At 42.9% G+C, this 25,879-nt stretch overlaps 1 protein-coding gene across 6 annotated transcripts in view; it reads right to left on the bottom strand.

The window, feature by feature from the left end:
• Nucleotides 1-1,052: 1,052 nt before the first annotated feature.
• Nucleotides 1,053-25,879, bottom strand: part of LOC308332614 (calcium-activated potassium channel subunit alpha-1a-like) — a 123,590-nt gene continuing 98,763 nt past the window's right edge. For 4 of the 6 annotated variants that reach the window (XM_080788592.1, XM_080788594.1, XM_080788596.1 and 1 more), the window contains 11 exons: nt 22,412-22,505; nt 15,947-16,070; nt 15,265-15,489; nt 14,687-14,879; nt 13,227-13,340; nt 12,252-12,344; nt 9,013-9,143; nt 7,786-7,980; nt 7,040-7,158; nt 6,270-6,488; nt 1,053-1,369 (listed from right to left, as the gene is read on the bottom strand). In XM_080788592.1, the coding sequence (XP_080644718.1) occupies nt 1,348-1,369; nt 6,270-6,488; nt 7,040-7,158; nt 7,786-7,980; nt 9,013-9,143; nt 12,252-12,344; nt 13,227-13,340; nt 14,687-14,879; nt 15,265-15,489; nt 15,947-16,070; nt 22,412-22,505 (1,529 nt within the window). In that variant the 3' untranslated portion in view covers nt 1,053-1,347. The remainder of the gene's footprint in view (nt 1,370-6,269; nt 6,489-7,039; nt 7,159-7,785; nt 7,981-9,012; nt 9,144-12,251; nt 12,345-13,226; nt 13,341-14,686; nt 14,880-15,264; nt 15,490-15,946; nt 16,071-22,411; nt 22,506-25,879) is intronic. The other 2 variants (XM_080788593.1, XM_080788597.1) reach the window with 1 other exon arrangement.

The following is a 25,879-nucleotide window of genomic DNA, read 5'->3' as shown; positions in this document are numbered from 1 at the left end:
AATTGCTGATGATATGGCATTAGGGATTGGTTCGTGGAAAAGGTACTTAAATGCCTCTAAAATAATACTGTGTCAGGCAGTGCTTATAGCCAAAGGAGGACTCCTGAAATGCCCACTTCATGCGATTTGTGGCTTTCACGTTGATTCAGCACATGGTTTGAGATGTCATAACGGTATGAGGCAATATCAAAGTAGTTGTTGACGTGGCTGTCGTGTGGTATCTTAGCAGGTTAATGGCTATTCTCTTAGCAAATCAAGCATTTTTCATGGCATCACAATAACTCATTGAAACAGCTCCATCACATGGGCTATGGAATTGACTGGACATCGATCAGCACCTTAAAAAATCTCGTTCCTGGAAGAGAACTTCAGGAATATTCATGTTCTATTGCCTTCCAAACCTAAGAAGATTGCATTGTTGTTGTTGTTTTTTGGACATCACAACCAGACAAAGAGATATGAAAACATTGACATCCTAACCCAATTTAGAAAAGCAAGGGTAGGACAATGAAATGCTCGAAAGTGGGGCCAAATACCATTTTTAAATTAACATTGTGACAACTGTGACAAATGTTGTGAAGTAGGCCTACAGAAGCTTAAAATGGCCAAGGATTTACTGAGAGTCAGTCACGTACATAATGTAGGGCCTGCAGCTGGATGTAACATACTGTACAGAATTTATCTGGATAAAATATGCTATACTTGTTAAGTGACAGCAAAAAAGGCAACATTTACAATCACAAAAATGTAACCCAGTAATCATATTAATCATGTGTAGTGAGACAAAATACCTTGCATTGCTATCATCATTGAAGTGACCCGCCCAGAAAAATAAATAAAAATAATAAAAAATGAATAAAAATGAAATAAAAACGTTACATTAAAAAAGAGATCATGGAATCTAGTCACTGGTAATAATACAGTTGTGCAAAAGAACTGCAGAATGTTTGTGACATTAGGCTATGATTGTCTTCATTTCCATTGTACTATTAATTGTGATTATGAGTATAATTCGAGAACTGTACAGGGGAATGAGATGAGATGGGGGGGGGGTGAAGTGTTATTGTGTTGCGTGTCATTGTGTTCGTGGCGTATCCCTTTGTGACATCGATATATGATTGGTGCAGATAATAAGACGGCGTTGCAAAACGCTTGATGAGTGTGCCTGGTGCATTCTGGGAGTCTTGGCATCTGTGTGTGTTCAGCCCTCGTCTTCCAGTTCTTGGACGGTCGGGATCAGGCTGCTTGTGGACTTGTACTGATTGACATGGTGGTCGGCGGGGAGCATGTTCACAGACTTGGTGATCTGTACTGTACAGTATGTCCCTTGGTAGGTGTGTGTTCTCTTCATCTGTAAACCATGTCTTTTCTGAGGACAAAGAGAACAAATCATACAGAGAGAGGGGGACATCAAAAGGTGAATGTGACATGGTGGTTCACTGCGATCTCGCTGTTTTAAATGTATTGGGAGAATGTGTGTACACTTCAATCAACAGCAAACATTTTAGTGACCGTGAAATATTCTGAAAGTAAAAAGATGGAGATGGAGATTGGTGAATAGGATAATTACTAATTAGTAGGCATCTCAATAACCACTTGAACCCTAGAATCCTTACTCTTTTAGATAGCTATTTGCGACGTGGAGATTTAGTGTAGAGGTAAAAGGGAGAACAAGCACAGGGCCAACTCAGATCAAGTTTATAAAGTATAGGAGTGTTTGAGTGGATTAGCAGAAGCTCCAAGCAGCCGCCTTGCATCCATGTTTCCAAAGCAAATGGACATGTTTCAGCTGCAATTGACCATAAACATGCGATTCGGAACCCAATGAGCCACATGCAACTAGCATACCGAACCCATGTCTTGCACTTTTGGAATAGTGAAATTCGCACAGAATAAACGTTTTGCATTGTCGTGTGGGACATACTTAGCCTGTGTTTCTGCAAGACATGATACAATGGAGATTAATATTGTGTACATTAACAAAACACAGTATAGTTGTTCTCACTAGCAATATCATTGAGCAGTTGTTCAAAACAGAACATGTTTGATGTTTAAGCCTCAAGTCAAATTTAGTCCAGCATGTCAATATGTCCACACAGATGTCCAGATGAACAGGTGGAATTTCACCTACAGTACTGTATTAGCATTTATTTGCCGATATATAGACAGCGAATAAATGCTAATAATGTAGGTGAAATTCCACTGTTGACAAGATTTTTTTGTATGTTATCTATTGTCAAAGCTATTTAAAAAGTATTCCATACAGACATAGTTCCACACCACCACAGGGAGTGGCCGTCCTTGAGTCGGTCAGATACACGATTGTCCAGAACTGCCACAAAAGGCTCTGGTCAGGCTCGGCCAGTGAGCTAATGCCGGTATTGCATACTAGGTTCCCAACTTGCATCGTTCCCAAGTAGGCCGGTGGCCAACGGGCACAGGTCTAGTCAATTACAAATAGCACGTTAACATTACGAAGATAAGGTATAGATGGATCTTTATTTGGAATGGTTGCAGTTTGTCACTTTTGGAACCAATTCTTTTAAATAAAATTCATATATCGATGTTTATCGCCACGGAGAATACTCAATTCTGATTGTCCGGAGGGAGAGTGAGCAGTTTTCTCTGTCACCAAACCTTTGGGGGAACATGCTTGTGTACAACGTGTGTGTGTGTGTGTGTGTGTGTGTGTGTGTGTGTGTGTGTGTGTGTGTGTGTGTGTGTGTGTGTGTGTGTGTGTGTGTGTGTAAAAGACCTGGAACGCATCTGTGTCACTTTTGTTGTTTAACCACATTAACCATTATTTTATACTTAGCTATTGAAAAATAGCAGATCTACAACCTCATCATGCGACTACAACCTTGTAGATCTGCTATTTTGATTATATTCTTTCACAGCAAACGTTTTTAACTCAAATATTTTCAGATGGGCCGGGGTCCGCAGCCAAATTGAGATACTACTGGGGGTCCTTGAGCACTACTGATATGATATAGAAACACAGGTTTTTCAGAAAACTGTCAGGATTTAGAAGACATTTCTTAAAAGTATGTATTTTTGAAAGCATGTACTTCAGTACTTTAACTCATGTACAATGAGTTCCGCCTAACAGTCTTCAGAAGCTCTGAAAATGCATAAATATATCATGACAAGTGGAAACCAAATTATTAGTCTATGCCTAGTAGTTAGCTAGCTATCTAGCTAGCTAGCATACATGGACGTTTGAAAATATATTTTAAAGATGTTTTAAAATCGGTTTTGTGACCGGTCAAATCCCCTTCCAGTCTGAAGAGCAGATGACAGGGTTAGGGATGACTTTTACCATGTGGAATTACAGACTCTCTTTTAGCTTTTGAAGACTGTGGAAGAGGCAGTCTGGATTGAGATTTTATTCTGTGTGCAATATTGAATCCGTCATGATGTTGCTGATAGGAATGTTACATTTTGAGCGAATGCATCAAGAAGACTCGTTGGACGGCTCTAAATCACGCCTCAAGACATATTTTTATTCTTTGGCTTTTCCAAGCATAGTAAAAAACGATGGGTTATAGCCCATGTTTTTTGAAATTTTGAAAAAAAAAGTTATCCTCGTTTCTCATCATTTTGGACCATGGGCTATAGCCCATATGGTACGGCATACTATAGCACGCCGTTTTTCATCATTTTTGACGATTTGACAAAAATGACAAAATAAAAAAAACGATGGGTTATAGCCCATGTTTTTTGAAATTTAAAAAAAAAAAGGTTATCCTCGTTTCTCATCATTTTGGACCATGGGCTATAGCCCATATGGTACGGCATACTATAGCACGCCGTTTTTCATCATTTTTGACGATTTGACAAAAATGACAAAATAAAGAAAACTATGGGTTATAGCCCATGTTTTTTGAAATTTTGAAAAAAAAAGTTATCCTCGTTTCTCATCATTTTGGACCATGGGCTATAGCCCATATGGTACAGCATACTATAGCACGCCGTTTTTCATCATTTTTGACGATTTGACAAAAATGACAAAATGAAAAAAACGATGGGTTATAGCCCATGTTTTTTGAAATTTTGAAAAAAAAAGTTATCCTCGTTTCTCATCATTGTGGACCATGGGCTATAGCCCATATGGTACAGCATACTATAGCACGCCGTTTTTCATCATTTTTGACGATTTGACAAAAATGACAAAATGAAAGAAACGATGGGTTATAGCCCATGTTTTTTGAAATTTTGAAAAAAAAAGTTATCCTCGTTTCTCATCATTTTGGACCATGGGCTATAGCCCATATGGTACGGCATACTATAGCACGCCGTTTTTCATCATTTTTGACGATTTGACAAAAATGACAAAATAAAAAAAACGATGGGTTATAGCCCATGTTTTTTGAAATTTTGAAAAAAAAAGTTATCCTCGTTTCTCATCATTTTGGACCATGGGCTATATGGTACGGCATACTATAGCACGCCGTTTTTCATCATTTTTGACGATTTGACAAAAATGACAAAATGAAAAAAACGATGGGTTATAGCCCATGTTTTTTGAAATTTTGGAAAAAAAAGTTATCCTCGTTTCTCATCATTGTGGACCATGGGCTATAGCCCATATGGTACGGCATACTATAGCACGCCGTTTTTCATCATTTTTGACGATTTGACAAAAATGACAAAATGAAAGAAACGATGGGTTATAGCCCATGTTTTTTGAAATTTTGAAAAAAAAAGTTATCCTCGTTTCTCATCATTGTGGACCATGGGCTATAGCCCATATGGTACGGCATACTATAGCACGCCGTTTTTCATCATTTTTGACGATTTGACAAAAATGACAAAATGAAAGAAACGATGGGTTATAGCCCATGTTTTTTGAAATTTTGAAAAAAAAAGTTATCCTCGTTTCTCATCATTTTGGACCATGGGCTATAGCCCATATGGTACGGCATACTATAGCACGCCGTTTTTCATCATTTTTGACGATTTGACAAAAATGACAAAATAAAAAAAACGATGGGTTATAGCCCATGTTTTTTGAAATTTTGAAAAAAAAAGTTATCCTCGTTTCTCATCATTTTGGACCATGGGCTATAGCCCATATGGTACGGCATACTATAGCACGCCGTTTTTCATCATTTTTGACGATTTGACAAAAATGACAAAATGAAAAAAACGATGGGTTATAGCCCATGTTTTTTGAAATTTTGGAAAAAAAAGTTATCCTCGTTTCTCAACATTGTGGACCATGGGCTATAGCCCATATGGTACGGCATACTATAGCACGCCGTTTTTCATCATTTTTGACGATTTGACAAAAATGACAAAATGAAAGAAACGATGGGTTATAGCCCATGTTTTTTGAAATTTTGGAAAAAAAAGTTATCCTCGTTTCTCATCATTTTGGACCATGGGCTATAGCCCATATGGTACGGCATACTATAGCACGCCGTTTTTCATCATTTTTGACGATTTGACAAAAATGACTCATGTACAATGAGTTCCGCCTAACAGTCTTCAGAAGCTCTGAAAATGCATAAATATATCAGATGACACGTGGAAACCAAATTATTAGTCTATGCCTAGTAGTTAGCTATCTAGCTAGCTAGCATACATGACGTTTGAAAATATATTTTAAAGATGTTTTAAAATCGGTTTTGTGACCGGTCAAATCCCCTTCCAGTCTGAAGAGCAGATGACAGGGTTAGGGATGACTTTTACCATGTGGAATTACAGACTCTCTTTTAGCTTTTGAAGACTGTGGAAGAGGCAGTCTGGATTGAGATTTTATTCTGTGTGCAATATTGAATCCGTCATGATGTTGCTGATAGGAATGTTACATTTTGAGCGAATGCATCAAGAAGACTCGTTGGACGGCTCTAAATCACGCCTCAAGACATATTTTTATTCTTTGGCTTTTCCAAGCATAGTATGAGCTTTTGATGTTGAAAGTGACACAGTGTACTGTATGTTGTTTGTTTTTAAATTAAGTTGTGATTTTTATTATTTTATTGTAAAGCACTTTGGTACAACTTGTTGTTATTTAAATGTGCTATAGAAATAAAGATGGTATGGTTTGGTATGGTACAAGCGTCAGATAATGTCCAGTTTGTTTTGGGAGGTGCTGTACACACAGTACGCATACCGTACATAAGACGTTCACGTTAACAAACACACCCATAAGCATGACATGCTGGGACCGATATGAAAAAGGACACACACACAGGCACTGTTCACAGACACAGAGAGAGAGTCAGACGGACGGACAGACGGACAGGGGTTGAAGGGGAACATACTTTTGTTTATCCCGTGAGTCTCTTTTGGCGCGGTTGCTGCGGTTGGTGACGGGGATGGAGTGGACGGAGGAGCTTTTTTTGCTGGAGGAATGAGACGAGTGGGACAGGTGTGACAGGCTGGTCCGCGTCTGGCCGGCGTTGTGGTCGAACTGCATCAGGCAGAAGATCAGGTCGGAGGGAACCAGCTCGAAGGCGTACGGGGGGTTGGTGATGACGTACCTATGGAGGAAAGGCAGAAGAAGAGTGCTGAGTTAATGGAGTTTACAACACGGTAAAACTGAGTGTTCATTTCACTCTGAAGGCCTGAAGAAGGCATTTTTTTGGTCGAAACGTTGGTACTATAATATACGATATTTGCATCGTGACTACGAGTTGTGCGACCTCTCTTCTTTGTCCAAGTTTAATTGTCACCCGTGGTCAGCACCGCCCCACTATTGGTGTGCGCTCCTACCTCTTTGTTGGTTAATGTTTATTTTCAGACATTTAGCCACTTAAACCCGCAACATTTTGCAAACTTGACATTTGGCTCTGTACTTATCTGGTCTTTTTGTCCCCTCTACACCAATAATAGATTGGCAATTGTTGGCGAATGTCCCCCCCCATCCCAGAATAGGGATGCTAGGGTTAATAATAATAAATAAAAATAATAAATCTAATTAAGTTCTTATCACACAAATATTTGGTGGCCCCCCCAGCAGTATTTCCAAGGACCCCCTGTTGAAGACCCCTGAGGGACACCAAGTTGAATGTTGGCAGACAATGGAACTCACCGTTTGGTACACAGGCTTTGTTGGTTCAGATGTGCATCTCGTAGTCGATAGATGCCGAAGCACAGCATGTTATATGTTTTTAATGCTTTACAAAACAGGTCACCGTAACATCCACCATCCTGGAAGACAAGGACAGACATACAGTACTGTACACACACAATAAAAACACAGTTTCTACAAGCATAGACTGTTCTGTTGGAGCAAGCGGTTAATAAAAAGGCCTACTGCACAAATAATAAACGCTGTGCCACTTTGACTACTTTCTTGTCACATTTCAATACCAAAAAATATAATATATATTTGTGTAGCCTCGAAATAGTGTTGCAAATAGAGAGAGTATGTTTTGATTGTGTATTTGTTATAGACTATTTGAAATCATTTTAGCAGCGTTGTATGGGTTCTACAAATATATAAAATAAAAAATATATGAGTTCTTAATCTCCCTCGCCAAGGTGTTGGATCTCCACATCATAGCTAGCTCCCCCTGCTGGAGAACATGAGCTTGTAGATCGGCTATTTTCAAATGGCTGAAATGTATATAGGGCTGAAGTGTTTTGTAATAATAATCTAAATCTACAAAGTAACTAGTAACTAAAGTTGTGGAGTAGAAGTAAAAGTACTGGGAATTGGAAATATTCAAAGTACAAATACCTCAAAATTGTACTCAAGCACAGTACTTAAGTAAATGTACTTTTGTTACTTTTCACCACTGCCCGCAGGTGACACAGGACCAGTCAGTCACTTACCCCCAGGTCGGCGAAGGGCCCGTCGTACAGCGCTAGCTGCGCGACACGACACCTGTCCCTGTTGGCCAGCGTCTGTGGCGTGCTGTAGCCGCCTCGCAACGCGTTCTCCTCCGCCAAGAGCCCCTCCAGCTCCGGAGTGGCCCCGCCCGTTACCAGCGTCCGGATCAGGGTGAGGATATTATCGTTGAAGTATGTCTGAAGAGATGAAGGTGAGGAGGAGCAGAGACATCCTTAAGCAAACACCACCAAAGTCACAACTGAATCTACTCAAAGTGCCAGCCCGGTCTTGAGCGGTGCTATCGAGCCCCCGCGGCCCGTCGTGTCACATTGCCCCGCGCGCAGAGTGAAAAGACAGCGGAATCCAATTACCGCGGGTTACTCTCACTCCCGTCGGAAAGAGACAAGAGCGTCCTCCTTACACACGTTCGTTCTGTCCAGGTATCTCTTACGGCCAAAACAGCAGGGGACACTGATATGACAGACGAGTGGGCAAGGATGGAACAAAAGTGGATTAAGTCCGCATTAAATCTGTGGATATGTGTGACTGTGCATTTCCTTACTTAATGCCTGCTCATAACACGCGGGACATTACTTTGTTTTCCATTAACACGCAAGGGCAAACGCCTGCCCTTTCCCTTGTGGTGCAGTCCTCTGTCTCTCCCTGCCTGTGCAGCACAAGTGACATCTCCCTCGGCTGCTGACAGCACTATTGACCAGGATGATGGATGAGGCCTGTCCATTAGGTAGCATTACCTTTGTCTGCACCGGGGTGCACTTGAAGGCAGCTTTGTTCTAACCTCACTCAAAGTGAAAGGCGGACAAATGAAGCTATCATACCCGGTACAAGTGCCAGTCTTGTCTCCTATTGTTTCAACAGGCAGCAGAGGATACCAACATTAGTTTTTAGGCGTTTTGTTTTTGTGTGCGTGTAAGATCTACCTACATTACTAAAATCCTGAGGGTTACTATTTCTGGGTGCCTGCCATGCAATGGCAGAAACACAGGTTGAAATCCGAAACACATACTTAATCGTAATCGCAATAGAGACACAAAACTTTGACGTCTATGGCCGGTTTACCAAAGCCCCACAATATATACATTGAAACGTGCGGCTCGGCCGGGAATGGTGGACCGATTCAAGTCCAAGTCAAATGAAGTGCGAGACAGAGACGAGACAGAGTAAATGGAAATGTGGAAAAGGACTGGAGTACTACAACACTAACTTACAGCACTCATTAGAGAGTCCAGAACACTGACAGCGAAGGCCGTCCCGCAGGCGAATGGCTGAGTGAGGTACAGCTCCGTGTCGGGATCGTCGTCGTCATCTTGATCCAGGAACTGAACGTTGGAGTCATTCACTGCACGGAAATTATAAACACAATACAAAGGTTACAACCACATAATGTATGGACACTCGCATCCCTACTCTGGGCGTGTCAAAATAGTGGAAACATTCGGCGAAGATAGCTGATCTACAAGCTCACAGCACGCCATGACGCCGCACGCTGTGAGCTTGTCTATTGGCTATTTGCGGTGAAGAGATATGATGGGGAAAAAAGGAGAGGACCAAGTATAGATCCTTGGGGGACCTCGGTCGGTGAAGAATAAAGGGGTTAAGGCAGCAGTCAATTGCACAGTTTGACTTTGCTTGTGCAAACTCTGTGCAATGAACCAGACGACACAGAATGAAATCCAGAAACGGCATCATGCATGTCTACTTCAGTGTGTAGACACTTTCGTGTCATTTCGTACACAGAAATCATCAACAGTGGAGTTGCAGTGAAAGACAAAATGCTCGAATACACGTCAATAGATTCAGATATGGACTGCATTAAAAAATCACTATAATGATTTGGCAGTGTTTTGATAATTTTGCCAAGATCTCCAATCGTGCTCTTACATACTGAAAAACATGTCTGTTTTGTTTTGCGTTAGGCACTGCTTGGGGGCCAAATTGCCTATGCCACATTCCATATCCCGGCAATTCATGCACACGCCGATGACACCATGCATATTGTCAAAGCTCCCAGGCTTTGATTCAAAGCAATAAGTCCTCCCGAGGTCAATATCAGCAACGCCAATATGCCATTGTTTGTCTTGTAAATCCATGACAGGAGCTCCAATTACTTGTACCAGTGTGTCAAAACAAATGAAAGTATCCCATTGCCCTAGAAGGCTTTTTCTCTTCTTTATTTTTCTCCCTCCCCCTCTCTCTCTTTCCTTTTTATAAAAAAACATCTTTGAGCACGGATTAAAAGAAAAAGAAAGCATATACAGAAGCCGGAAGAGTATAATGATGTCAAAATTAGTTTGAGGAGTGCTACTTTTTATGAGGCATGCTGCGATTATTATTATTTTAATGTCAGTCATATTGACATGGCTGAGATGAAAGAAAGGCGCTGGCCGCACAGAATATGATCCGACAGATGATGTTATGAAAACAGCCCACAAGGATTTCTGAGGGATCAAAGGCTTGACAAAAATAAAAGAGGGGAGAAAAAACAAAAAAATATAAACCCACCATACACATAGTGTATGACTTGAGATAGCGTTTCAAAACAAGACGAGGCAATTTCAACCAGAACCAAGGGTGAAAATGTGTTCCAAGTGGTGCTGCGGTTATGCAAATGTGGACTCTGCTTCTGTTGCAGCCAGCCAATCAAATGGGAAGCTGAAATGGCGGCTAGAGCCAAACAGACATATCGGTCTGGTTGCTAGAATACAGTATGGGCAATTCTTTTTTACTTTTTTTGACGAGGACGGTATCAGGAATTATACTGTTGTGTCCCAATTTTAACCACTTTCAACCTGGCGTTTCTTTTTTTTTGTATGTCATTATAGGCAAACAGATTCAGACCTGCAAACTCACAATGCATGATTCGTGATACAATGTGAGCTTGTGGATAGGCCATCTTTTGATTTTCCCATTTCTTTATTAAACAATGTCCCTTCATCAAATCCAAGTTGATCAAATCGATTAGAATTAATTTGGTACTTTTTGACAAAATATCTGTCCAAACGGTTGGTGCGCCGGTAAAGAACAGTGGTTCTCAAAGTGGGGTCTGGGGGAACCCCAAGGGCCTAGAACAGTGGTTCTCAAAGTGGGGTCTGGGGGAACCCCAAGGGCCTAGAACAGTGGTTCTCAAAGTGGGGTCTGGGGGAACCCCAAGGGCCTAGAACAGTGGTTCTCAAAGTGGGGTCTGGGGGAACCCCAAGGGCCTAGAGCAGTGGTTCTCAAAGTGGGGTCTGGGGGAACCCCAAGGGCCTAGAACAGTGGTTCTCAAAGTGGGGTCTGGGGGAACCCCAAGGGCCTAGAACAGTGGTTCTCAAAGTGGGGTCTGGGGGAACCCCAAGGGCCTAGAACAGTGGTTCTCAAAGTGGGGTCTGGGGGAACCCCAAGGGCCTAGAACAGTGGTTCTCAAAGTGGGGTCTGGGGGAACCCCAAGGGCCTAGAACAGTGGTTCTCAAAGTGAGGTCTGGGGGAACCCCAAGGGCCTAGAACAGTGGTTCTCAAAGTGGGGTCTGGGGGAACCCCAAGGGCCTAGAACAGTGGTTCTCAAAGTGGGGTCTGGGGGAACCCCAAGGGCCTAGAACAGTGGTTCTCAAAGTGGGGTCTGGGGGAACCCCAAGGGTCCTTGAAGAGTTACAGGCGGCCTGTTAATGCCGAGAGTGTTCAAATGGAACGGGTCCATTTGGTCCCATTTGTACACTCTCAGAGTTAAAATATCACTATGGATTTTACAGTTTTATACGTAGTTTGGGGTTCCAGAGGATTTTACAGTATACGTAGGTTGGGGTTCCAGAGATTTTTCATAATCAAGTGATTGTGAAATCCACCTGGGATCAATGGCCCTAACACAGTATTTATTGGTATGTTATGCGATCATTCAAATCGTAGTGTTTTGCCAATTATTTGGGGGGTGTGGCCCTGGCAAATCCCTCACAGCCCCAGCCCAGACCCCACAGGTTGAGAACCAAATCCCTCACAGCCCCAGCCCAGACCAGACCAGACCAGACCAGACCAGACCAGACCAGACCAGACCCCCAGCCCAGACCCCACAGGTTGAGAACCAAATCCCTCACAGCCCCAGCCCAGACCAGACCAGACCAGACCAGACCAGACCCCCAGCCCAGACCCCACAGGTTGAGAACCAAATCCCTCACAGCCCCAGCCCAGACCAGACCAGACCAGACCAGACCAGACCCCCAGCCCAGACCCCACAGGTTGAGAACCAAATCCCTCACAGCCCCAGCCCAGCCCAGCCCAGACCAGACCAGACCAGACCCCCAGCCCAGACCCCACAGGTTGAGAACCAGCGATTGAAATTACAACCACTGTACAAAGATCTCCAAATCGCGATCGGCTTCGGACCCCCCAAAAAAACGGTGTGATCGGTCGGGCTCTAATGGCGACGGTGGCGGTAAGAACTGTGCAGTATAGAGGACAGAGGCACACTCCTTCTTACCCAACTCGGTAATCATTTGTATGTTGGTCCCACTGCATTTATCCTGACCGAATGAAATCACAGGCACTACTTTGCCTGGTTTTACTAATGGTGCTGGACAAAGTGTTAGGGGGGAAAAACACAAGTTACTGAGGCAACGAGGAGAAAGCAAAACAACATTGAGGAGACTTACTGCATCTTTAGTGTGGTTAGTGATATGATCAAACTGATGATCAAACTCATCTACGTATACATTGTACATTAAGATTTTAACTGGAATACACATAGGTATACCGTATACATATACTCTAAGTATACATCACACAGTACATATCATTTACATATAGATACTACAGGCCTACTGTATAGAGCACCACAGTCCGACGTAATTTACACATCCTACCTGGGTCGCGTTATTATATTTTTTATATTGAGTCAAATAAAGTACTTGTTCCAAAAATAACAAATGAATCCCAGTGGTTTGACTTGGATATGAAGTATCAATATTGACGGCGAGAAAACGCTAATGTTACCGCCACCGGATTAGCTGCATTTTCGGCAGAAACAGACAAATACGAGTGACTGACTGTTTTAAGATGACCCAATGTTATTCTCCAATTAATCTCCATAGAGGAAAAAAGGTCCGCGGCCCAGGGGATGAAATGGAGTGACGTCAGGACTTCGGTATACTCTATGGTTTTTGATAATGGCGCTGTGAAATGTGTGTGTGTGTGTGTGTGTGTGTGTGTGTGTGTGTGTGTGTGTGTGTGTGACTAGTCGACTAGTTGTTTAACTACCTATTATGTAAAAAATGTTTTATCAACTAGTCAACTAGTACCAACAAGGTCAACTAGTGGATTTACTAGTCGACTAGTTGCTTAATACCCTAGTGTGTGTGTGTGTGTGTGTGTGTGTGTGTGTGTGTGTGTGTGTGTGTGTGTGTGTGTGTGCACATGCCAAAGAATATCCATATAGTTAGTTAGTAGGCAGGTATACCTAGTTCTGTAATGATGGGGATGTTCGCCCCGGTAGTGATGGAGCTCTGTCTTACTAATCCATGGACCGGACTGCTCTCTGGAGAAGATCTATCCATACCTGGTGGTGTGAAACCTAAACGCACGCACGCACAAACACAGTGACACACACATACACACACATATACACACACACACATGCACGCAGAGATCAGGAGGACACATCTCTCAGTGCATTATTCATTACTTTATGAAAGGATACGACACTGGTATCTCTAGTGGTGCGCCGATTGAACAAATAGGTTGGACTGTTTCATCCATTCTTGGTTATTTGTAAGACCAAAAGTTGCTGAGTGAGGTGTTACACTGTCGTCTTTGAGAGGGTTCGCTATTAGTATACGGCATGTATAACCCATTCTGAACGGGAACCCATTTTGGTGTCAGCACTGTGTTATGCTTTAGCTATTGAAAAATAGCAGATCTACAAGCTCATAGCGCGCCACTCGGTGGCGCGCTATGAGCTTGTAGGTCTGCTATTTTAGAAAAATCGAAGAACGACTGACATTTTTAGAATCTGATCTCAGGTCAGAATGGGTTCATCAGACCAGTGTGTGTGTGTCCAGTGGAAATCTCGTATGAATCTGATCTCAGGTCAGAATGGGATAATAGATGTGACATATTGCTCATGTTGTTTCCTTTAGAATGTCTCAGCGCAGACTCTCAAAACCCTTTTATGCGGAAAAAAACATAAACAAGAAGAGGAGGTACATACAGTATGGAGCCATGAAATAGAAAATAAGTGACACAAGATGGAATATAAATTGACTTGACAGTCCCTGCTTCCCTCAGACTGACAGGTAAGCACATTAAACCGGTGATGCTCTATGCATTATACATAGGCCATGTTTGACATCCATCATTTACTGCTGACTAAGACAAATGCTAGGTCATACATGTATTAGATGAAAAACTAAATTGGCAGGACTCCTCCCCCCCCCCAACCCCCCTCTCCCCCACCCACCCACGCCTCACCCCCGGTCAGAAGGTTCTCTAAAAGCATTACACGGAATGACCATTAGTGAAGAGGGCCATCCTACATCCACACGCGAGTGTCCTGTTTTCGTGGCAGAGATGCATCAATATTCATTGTAGAAATAACTCATAAATTACTCACGCGGCGTTATATCCTTATTTTTGTTATTCTTTCCAAATGAGCACCATAAGGGTTTCCTACGAAGCAGAGGCCCATCATCGACTGTACTGAGTGCCAGACTTTGTGACACCGCCTGTGTTTCGTTGCACACCAATTAGGCTTCGTGAGGAAACCGGTTGTTACAGTAACCTGAGGAATAGTCACTAGGGTTTACTGTCAAAAACAATGACACCAGGTCAGGCCACGGACGGCAGTGAGGGATATTCTCTCTGCCAGGGCCCTGTCCCTTCCAGGCAGTGCAGTGAACTATGATAGGGCACACTCCTTACCTTGGGAATTAGCCTGCAAGACCCCGATGCTGTCGTCAAACAGCATGGACTTGATGTTGAGCGACGCCAAGATGCACTCTTTGTCCTGCAGTGACGCGTCGTCAATATTGTTCTGATTGGCCGACAGGATGACACACATGTCGCAGAGGTTGATGTTGACAGCCCGAAGATCGGCGCGACTCAGCGGCGTGCCCTTTGAGAGGAGGAAGTGGGGAGAAGAGATGTCAGCAAACTTTCTTACGTACTCCACCGGCATATATACAGACAAATGACCTGAGCTTATTTCAGTTCTGTCTACTGAACTGAGAATCAGAACCAGCTTTATTGTCACATCACAGTTTCACAAGTAAAAGTGTGTGAAATTATGTTTTGTGCCTAGTTCCCAACGTGTAATTCTTTCAAGAAAACTAAAAAAGGAATAATAGAGAGAGAGGGGGGGGGGGTAAGTAGATCAAGGCAGGAAAGGAACTTTTACCACAAAAGTACAAGTAAAGGTTTTCAGATATTAGAAGCTTGTTTCTACAAACGGCACTGTGGAGGTGAACACCGCACCGTTGTGACTCCATTGTACTACTCACAGGCAGGATTGAGATCTTTGGGAAGTTGTGAAGGGTCTCCCACTCTCTTTTCAAGTACTCCAGGGATCCCACGAACACAATGGGCTTCAGTTCGTGGTAGTGGAAGTTGCTCGCTCTCAGAGGCATCACGAGGTTCCGGAGGCCGACCAGCGCCGATTTCACGTCGCCAAATATGCAGACGACCACATGGCCACTCAGGACGGTCATGGCCGCCTCGCTCCGCGTCTGAGTGGAAAGAGGAAATGCGGGAGAAGGGCATGAAATAAATAATGTCTTTCCTCTTTGACAGGAAATATTCACCGTAAATTGGTTTTATGATTCTTCCAGGGTGGATGTTTGAACGTTCGCTCCCCTTTCAGTCGGCATATAGTGTTCACAAAGTCAACGTCCGATGGAAAATAGCACACAACATATGACTGTAATAGGCTGTGAAGGTAATTTGCAAAGTGGCATATGTATTAGTGTAAGAAATGTTCTACGTACGGGGCCCCCGTTATTGCAAATGACATGTCAAACACCTCATTACGAAGTGTTTAAGTGCCCTGTCAACCTCTGCTGGTGCTTTGTGACATGACACATCTGTCACCGGGGAGAGAGAGAGAGAGAGAGAGAGAGAGAGAGAGGAGTGTCGGGGACAAATGGCGTGCGTGCGGACTGCGGAGGGAGAGTATACTGTACCCACCAAGATGACCTTCTCGATGTCTTTGGACGGGCACCAGTGAAACATCCCTGTGGAGTCGTATTTCTTTACATTCATGTCCACGCTGTCCATCTGCTCGCCACCGGGGATGAGTAAGGGGTCATGCCTAATCAAACAAAAAGACACACACACAGTGTCACACACACACACACACACACACACACAAAACACACAGAAAGTGATCTTATCACGCGTTTTGACTAAATTAAACCGCAGCTCGGCATTTGAATGCCGCAGTGAGATTATTACACGATAAACCATAATTTATGGGGTGGCCAGAAATGATTACGGAAACATTGAGGACTGGTTATGTGCCTGAAATAAAGAATTTCATGCAGACAGTTCACCTTCAACATGGATATAAAACAATATCATAATATGATGACTATGCACAGAGTAGCATCATTTGGTCACATACCGTGAAAAGCTATAGGCCCAAAATTGAACATTAGTTCAGATCACGTGTTTCCTTTGGCGAGGGTGTTAGACCACTTAACTCACACCATTGACTGCAACTTATTCACTGTCGGATGTAGCGGGGACTTTTATTTTGAAGACCCCAAAATTCACCCCAAAATTAACCGGAGACAAAATCTCCTTCAGTTAAAGGAGAATTCCATGCTAGAAGGCGTTCTTACCTTTATTTGTAGTTGTTACGTCCCCACCAAAGAGGTCCAGGTGTTATTTTGTGCAAAAGTGCATTATTGGCTATTTCCCCTACCATAAGCCCTCAATGGGGGTTGTGCTTTTCTGCTAATTCGCTTATTTCCATCGAAAATAAGTAGTAAAGTGTGTCGCTTGGGATACTATTTACATTATGAAGAGATGATATATTTAAAAAAAAGATTTTGAGCGATGGAAATAAGCGAATTAGCACAACACCCCATAGACCCATTCAATTAAATGCAGTTCAATGCAATTCATTGAGGGCTTATGGTAGGGGAAATAGCCAATAATGCGCTTTTGCACAAAATAACACCTGGACCTCTTTGGTGGTGACGTAACAACTACCGGTACAAATAAAGGTAAGAAAGCCTTCTAGCATGGAATTCTCCTTTAAGACCAATAGATCTACATGCTCAGTACACATGGTGAGGGGATGTGACGTGAACTTGTAGAAGATTGACTTGACTATTTTTAACAGGTTTGAATTAACATTAAATAAAAAATGTTCACCAATAACTCGAGATGCCCAAAATACGGACGCCTGGGTGAAATTCTTCTGTACACGGCATCACACACCCTTCCCTTATTCATGTTAACACAACGCAGTGGACCAGCAGGCGATGGAAAAAAACCCTCATCAATAGAACATTAGAACGTTTGTGGGCCTTCAAACAAATCACTCGTACACAAAAAGTTGGCTTTTATATTTTGTATATTCCTGTCAGAAGCCATCTGCAGAAATGCCAACAAAAGTGCCTCGTCATCAAGTCGACTGACATCAACGGCGGCAGCCAGGCGGACGGAGATGGCAGCAACACACCGCCTGCCTTGACTGGCGCGAGCACGGAGAAGCAATTACGCTCCCCTCACTTCGTACAGCTTTTGACGTGTTGCGCTGCGCGGTAAAAGCTTTAACAGTCCACACTTTAAATATTGAAGCGGTTTGCCCAATCATATTTGCTTTCACGAACCCAGAGGGCCATTAATGTTTTAGAGGAGCGGTCATAGCCACACAAAACTAATTTCAACCACCACACACGCCGCTGTAAGCCGCTGAGTTTAATTCTGTCCAACACTAGACCGGACCGCGGTTTTGCCGCCGTGAATGTTTCTGTGGGAGAGATAGGATAGTATTGAAAACTGATGCCATTATTCAGACCTCAGGTAAGCTAAGGTAGTCATGAAAGGTGCAATATTAAAAGGTATTTGATCTCAAAATTGGTCTATATTACATTTGTAATTTATTTTCTATGCATAATTAAGGCAACCAAATATAGGCTTACTGTAGCCTATTATGTGGCTACAAACACACTACCTTCCATAATCAACACTCCCTTTGCACTAAATCGACGCCAACAGATTGATTTGAAGATAATGCCTCCTGAAACATCGGACGCAGCCTACTCTGTCTCCGTCCCAAGCCCTTTAAATAGTTCATATCTTTTCTCCAAGAAGAGCATTCATTTAATCCATGTGGGTATTTCAGAAGAATGACACCTTAAGTAACATGTTAAGTATGCATGAAAGTGTCAACTGAAACTAGCATCCCTAAGGCCCCAACAGGCTGACGCCAAATAGTAAGCCTTTGGGCTTATACCCCCAGGCAAAACCAGGATGTCCTTTCAGAAATGAAAGCAGTCTGATAAGGTAAATGTCTTCCTTAATGCGTTCCATTTCTTAGCCTCCAATCGTGTCAAGAAAATTCTAATTTGAAACGACATCCACATCCACATTTGAGTGTAGCGCTGTATGTACACAGCATATGAAAGTCCTGAAATGTTGTTCGATTGCAGTATGTGTAGTAGCAATATTTATAACACGAAACAATATACTCTTTATGTAAAAAAAAAAACCAAATCTATGAACATGAGTGCATGAGTGCATGAGTAACATAATGCAACATTCCCCTATATTTGCTTTCCAGCATCATTGAACTAGACACCAGCTTCCTTAAGCTAAAAATCACACTATGTTTACAGATTAAAACATTTGCTGCGTATACATTTTTCTGTAACTTTATAAGTATAAGCCTAGACATTTTACAGGTTTTCCAGGACTGCGAGGAAACCAAATTGACACCATACTGTACAGTTGGTTGTCACCGTCTAGTCACAAAAAAACCCCTAAAAAAAACAATAACCAATTTTCAAGTTTCAAAAAACGTAGCGTGACTATTAGCAGGTGCTAATAAAAGCTAAAGCATTTAGTAGCTTTACACCTCAGCTTAATATTTCATTAAGAGGGGAATGTTTCACCGCTCACTCAGTGGCGCCCCTGTCACTTCTCTCTGTCCTTGCGGACATGACTGGCGAGGCAGCGAGCTCTGCCAAGATCGCTATCTTTCACAAACTGTCAGCCATGATGGCCTGTCACTCTCCGGCACCGCCGGCTGCCTCTCTCTCTCTCTCTCTCTCTCTCTCTCTCTGCGCCGTCGTAGCTGACATGACGCGCGTGTCACGCTGTGGACGGACGGACGTGAGCAAATGCAATGTGACTGGCCACAATTAGACCGGTTGTCTTGTGACCCATCAAGGAGCCTATATGGAAACGGTGTTAATTTCAGCGGCAGAGTGCAAGACGGTACTTGTTACTGTGCAGCTATCAGAGGTGGACACCGTGGGGTGGCTGTAGTCGCATGGCTGAATGCTCCCACGGTAAAAAAAAAAAAACTGCGTTATCTACACTGTAAAATCTTCGGCGTTGTGACTGCAGATTTTACAGTGTACAAATCTCACAATATTCGAGTGCGTTTTCTTGACAAGCTTAATAATTAGGAAACTAATTAAAATCTCATACTGCACTGTTCAAAGACTCGGGACTGCAAATATACAACAAAGTGTCTTTTATAGCAAATGATTAATATTCTCTCTCTCTCTCTCTCCTTGTCCTTTTCTAGCCAGCACTCCTGTACTAGTTGAGGCTTACCACACTGTCCCACTCCAGCAGGCAGTGAGAGCAGGCAAAGCCTTTGAAAATTCTCCCCCATCATGCAAACTGACAAAGGCTTGCTTTTCAGAAACCCACAGCCAATCTGTTGATCATTACTTATTTACAAAGGCCTTGAGGCCCCAGGTCCTGTAAAAACACATTTGATATAGTATACACCCAGATGTTTTTTTCCCCCCTCTGCTTGTAGAAATAAAGTATCCCTTAGGCTACCTTAACAAATCCCTCTCCATAGTGTATAGGCAATGCACCCTGCAACCCTAACTATATGAAACAACACATCCACCTGTATAATACAGTATATTAGCATAGCAAATAGATGGATTGTTGTTGATGGGTTGATGTTTTGGCTGAAGGCTATGACATGAAACAGCCTGATTTCTGTTACCCATGGGTCAGCAAATCACCTCGAGCAATTCAACTTTGACACCAGTCTGAACCGAATCAAACAAAAGGCAAATGGCTCCCGGACAAATCGGAAAGCCGGAGATCAAAGAAAAGATGCCAAATTACTGTACGCACTAAGAAAAAAACAACCTTTCCCTGTGCAAAGATCATTTCCTTTAGCATGGAGTTGAAGTTTACTTGCAACTTGCTGTTATTAGATGATGATGAGTAGGCCTATATGCCGTTTAGAATATGGGTATGCTTAAACACTGTAGTCTGAGAGCATTTGTTCCCAAACTTTTAATTAAAAACTAAATGTAAGAAACAAAAAATAAAAGGGACCAATAACAATAGGTCCCGACCCACTGTTTGGGAAACAGTGTCTTAGAGAACTGCATGGAGTTGAGTCACAACTGTACTTTGATGGCTGTATTTTGACAGATTTCTTCCGTCTACAGTACACACCAAATCTCCAAAAATGGCAGATCTACAAGCACGTTGTAAGCCTGTAGATCTGCAATTTTTTGCAAATGTTTCCCCCTGGGTTCAAGTGCTCAAGTGCTTAAAGGACCATGCAAACATCAATACATGTCATTGTATATTCACAGCTTCAGGCAAATATCATACATAAGCATACTGTCGACCATTTCTCCATCAATGGCTTTATTTTAGATCACGTTATTTTAGATAGATTCCATTTTCTCCAATGTCATTAAAACGTTACTGAACTTTGCGAGCCAAGGAATCGACCGAGTCAATGTTGGCTAAACATCTTCGCATGGTTAATAAGTCATAGATTTAGAATTTATTTCATGAATCAATGTTTTCTCCAGGGATTATTTTCAGCTAGACTTTGGAAATCAATCTGCAATCTCGCACATGCATAAAAACCCAACGATAATGTAACTCTGACAAACGAATAGACAAATAGTGTTGGATTACCATGTCAAGTGAAATCAATGGTCCGGCTAAACATGTCAAACCACATGTCATCGATAGGTGCAGCCCTGATTGGTATGGTCTAGAGATGCACCATATAATCGGTAACGTACCGAAATCGGCCATATCGGTACCGAACCGATCTCGAAATAATCCTGTTTATTTCCCACCGATATTGTTGACGCAACAATAATGTGAGCGCCAATGGCTTCGTACTCTCAGAGCAGCCAGTCAGCCCGTTAGTGGGGACAGCTTGTGCTCGGCTACTTTCACCAGCTAAACAAACATTAAAGATCATTAATTCAGCAATGAGTTCAATATAAATACAATATATGTAATATATCAGTATCGGCCGATATGACCCTGCAAATAATCGGAGATCGGTCATAATTTCAATATCGTGCACCTCTAACTATGTTCCGCGAATTGTACTGCACACAATCCATTGAACGACGCAGATAAATAGGAGTGTCATTCGAGAATCAAGAGTGATACGTGAACAGCAGTGCATGTCCACAATGGAGAAAATATAGTAAATACATCAGTTTACCAGCAATTACAGCTAGCATCTCCATTTCCACTGTGTAAAACCTTACACACGATCCATATGACTTCACTGTGGCCCGGCTTATTCCCTTTTACACGTGCACTTAACGACGCCGCTGATTATGGCGATGGTCTGTCGTAACTAGTAACGCTCCCACGACGTCGACCGACTGCACAGCGCTAACCTCCAGTCAAAATCAATAAACGCCCGTGTAATTTCAGGGGACAAGATAAAAGCAAGGTAGCATTTTGAATTCACTTTTGATGGCGACGGTACACATCATCTATGGTTCCTTTATGTGCTGTAAAGAAGAAGAAGATCTCTACAAAAGATGAACAGCCTCAGGCTATCTATGCTCCTGGGGCCGTTCTGATTGGCTGCTGCAGTCATTAGTGCCAAGGCCGCTTAAGAGATACACACCGCTGTACTGTGTGGATGGAGCTGGGAGGGTGTCACTTGAAACCACGCAGTACAAGCCCTTTCAAACAACCTGACAACAACCCCCGCCCCGTCACAGAGAGACAATGGCATTAAGTGGACTGGGAAGAGAATATACAGTTTAACGACTTAAAACCTTGTTGTGCGTCCAAAGGCGAAAATAGACAATCTACAGGCGTGAGCTTTTAGGCTTCTTGGTTTTTTGTTTTTGATTAATGTTTGTTCATTTTTACGGGATGTCCACGAATTATGACATGTCCAGAATCGGGCTGCTAGGGTTCATGTGGTTAAAGGGACACTTCACTGCTGGAAGAAACTGCAGTCACTCGATGCATTCAATAGTATTTGTAGTAGATAACAGTAGCACAATTAGACATTTGCACCTTATGGCCAGAAAAGTAATGTGTGTTTGTCTAGTGTTTGACTGGATTGCTTAATTCCTACAATAGCCATAATGCTTTGGTGCACTCACCCCACCTTGTGGAGAGGGCATTCAAAACCGCACGTTGCACGCTGTACAGTACCTCATCATTTTGGGCGAAGAGTTCGGAGAGCTTCTCATGCCTCCGTTCCGCTGCTTCTTCTTGGGTGACAGCGCCGAGTGCTGCTCCTCTTCGACTGCAATGTGCAGGAAAATGTATTAGTGAGAGAATCGTCCAAATTAAACGCTCTTGTCTAAAGCAGTGGTTCACAAACTTTTTCATGTCAAGGACCCCCAAATTGACACTAATTATAGCCCACGGACCCACATTTGAAGAGATATGCCAGGGACCCCCAAAAGTGAAGATTTTTACGGCTCTAGCAGTGATTATCAACATGTCTAATTTCAAGGACCGCCAGTTAGACATGCATTAGTCTACGGACCCCCCATTTAATGGCATTTCTATCTTTGAGAACCCAATTTATTTTGTAAAATAAATGTTAATTTAACTCTGTGAGTTAAACAAAATGGACCCATAAGGGTCCATTTGTACACTCGCAGAGTTACAGACCCATAAGGATCCATTTGGTTTCAAACTATCATTGAGCTGGGGACCCCCTGGAACTCCCTCCCTCAAGGACCCCAGGGGGGTCCCCGGACCCCACTTTGGGAACCACTGGTCTAAAGTATTGACAAGAGGGGGGACAAACTAAACAACAACTGTGAATACAAACACAAACAACCACACACAGTTAAGAGGGCGGCGAGAACCCCAAACAACCGACGAGGAATGCTGGAATGACAGACAGAGAATGGGTCAGTGAAGGTTGGGTCGTACACACTACAGTATACAATGACAGACAGAATGACAGACAGAGAATGGGTCAGTGAAGGTTGGGTCGTACACACTACAGTATACAAAAAACACGGACTGAAATCTATTATGCTCTGAAAACATCCTGATGGCTGTATGATGACAGCTAGATGCATTAGAGCACAGTGTGTGTGTGTGTGTGTGTGTGTGTGTATGAGGATGCAAACATGCTGCGGTGCCATCATCATCGACCATCATGCCAAGTACAAACTGCCAAGCTCTAATGGGCTCTATGCACACACGCCATTTTGGAAAGAAGTTGGGCACTTCCCTACTTCCTTCACAGGTGTTACCGATGATACTAATGAAGGCTCTGTTCCATTCTGGTCAAACAGAGTCAGGGTGCTGCTATGGTGCATGGTGGCTCTGTTCCATTCTGGTCAAACAGAGTCAGGGTGCTGCTATGGTGCATGGTGGCTCTGTTCCATTCTGGTCAAACAGAGTCAGGGTGCTGCTATGGTGCATGTTGGCTCACTGGAAACACTCGTTTGATGATGGGTGTAACTCTGAGAGTGTACAAATGGAACCAAATGGACCCGAAATTTGGTTCCATTCGGAGTAAAGGGGTTCCTTGAAATTAAAAAAAGTTTTAGAAGCACTGTTAACTAAAAGGAACAGAGCATTCATTAGTAGGAAGACCTATTCTGTGTGCATATAGACCATTACTTGGGGCTGATGTTTTCCCACTTTCTACCCGTTATACCAGATCCAAGTAAACATGCACAGGAGCGATTCTTCTCAAACGTCTTCATTTCAAGTTATCAGCATACTGTAACTCTCTGAGTTACAGACCTGTGTCGGGTCCATTTGGACAAGAGATTCCATATTGATGCATCCCTATATAAATTGATTTGCCTATGAATATCCTTGATTGTATTGCTTTCAATATTTCAACAATCTCATTAGTACCACTTTCGTTGTTACAATCAAACACATTTCAGATCCGCTGACTATGCTAATGACTCACATGGCCATTTAATTAAGATAATAAACCACGAATATTAAAAAAAAACACATCATAAATTAGGTCTCTTTGTGCCAATTCTGATTGCTGCTGATCCTTCCTCATCTCGGGAGCGATGCCCTTGGCTCATGTAATTAGGTTGGTCCTAGTGCCAGTTTGATTTATGCACAGCCCAGAAGCCCCTTGGACACTGTCTTTGCCGCTACAGCACTCTGCACTGCGGTCTTCATTGAAAATGATTCACAAGTTTTTGCCCTTGAGTGAGAATTGTCAGGCAAATATTTTCACAACCATTATCATCATCATCCGGGTGAAGCGACGACGAACAACAAATATGACAAGTAAGACAATTCGAATTGAACACCAACTAGCTTTGTGTAGCGATAGCAATATCACTGCGTAGGATAGATATTAGTCTCGTCCTCGACCCTCTCAGTGTTCGATTTTTGTCTGCAATGTCCCGCCCCATACTTGCTCTGGTTGGTTATAGCCTGGTTCCAGACGGATCTGGTTGGCTCATCACAATTTCGGCCGTGAAGTCCTCCCACAATCGAGAGGGGCCAGACATGATCTGCCTGGCGCAATATGCATTGCAAAGGCAGATGAAGGCTGGCTACGCGACACTAAATCAACCCAGCCTGCCCAAACATTTCTGTGTTGACCCTGCTATTGTACCCTACTGGCTCACCCGTCAGTGAGGAGCCCCCTGCTGTAGTAGGACATTCAAACACAAGCTCGCACTGACCACCCCCAGCCCGTAGGAGCGACACAACAGCAACAAACATCACCCTTCCCAGGGCCATCACTGGTTAGCTCACAACATAGCGTCCGTCCGGGGGCCCTCAAAGGGGTTCCAGCTAAATGATTGGTAGTTATAGGAACCAAATGGACCCGTACCATAGTAACTCAGATAATGTGCAAATGGAACCGTTGCACTTGAAAATGTAGACTCTCAGACCCAAAACATAGAATATTTTGTTGTTGTTGGATAGGATTTTGTCCACATTGATGTTGGTACGATAGGAGAGATAACAGGCCAACGTTGATCAAAATAACAATTATTCTACATTCTCAAATTGTGTAGACTTCTTATAATTAAGTAACAATTATTTAACTATTTTTTTTTTTACAGACATTTTACACTCTCAAGAGTTAACAAACTCTCCTATTTAGCTGAGGACCACCTGGAACCTGCTCAAGGGCCACTAGTGGTCCCCGGACCACTGGTTGAAAAACCACTGATCTACGTCTACGAGATCAAAATAAATAAACAATAATAATTGGCGTCTCAGAGAAACAAACTGTATCAAATGTGGCCTAAAGCGTATCAAACTGAGGTCCTTGAAATTAAAAAAGGTTGAGCATCACTGGGTTAGACACATTGGGCTGTAGATCTTGCCAGGTAGCCCCACTTTACCCCAGCGCCACCCGAGCGCCAACTCAGGATGTTTGCTTGTTTTGTTACACGTCACGCACCATGGCAAATAAGCCTGTACGTACTGTACGTGGGCCGTGGAGTGGACTCCGGCTTGGTTTCAACATGCCGGCACAGACCGCCAACGCGTGTTTCAAACGGGGTACCCTATACCCCTCGCTACAAACTGTACAAAGATACCAGAGGAGATTTTCTATAAAATGAATCATGTCCTCAAAGATGGCAGGTCCTCCTCTCTAGAGATGAACTATTTGCACCCTTTCAGGACTGCAAGCATGTCTGGTTGTTTACGTTGCGA

Source organism: Protomyctophum bolini (assembly GCF_963924005.1).
Source record: "Protomyctophum bolini genome assembly, chromosome: 18".
NCBI lineage: Eukaryota > Metazoa > Chordata > Actinopteri > Myctophiformes > Myctophidae > Protomyctophum > Protomyctophum bolini.
Note: the sequence above shows the minus strand (reverse complement) of the source record. Positions and strands in the feature narration are given on the sequence as shown.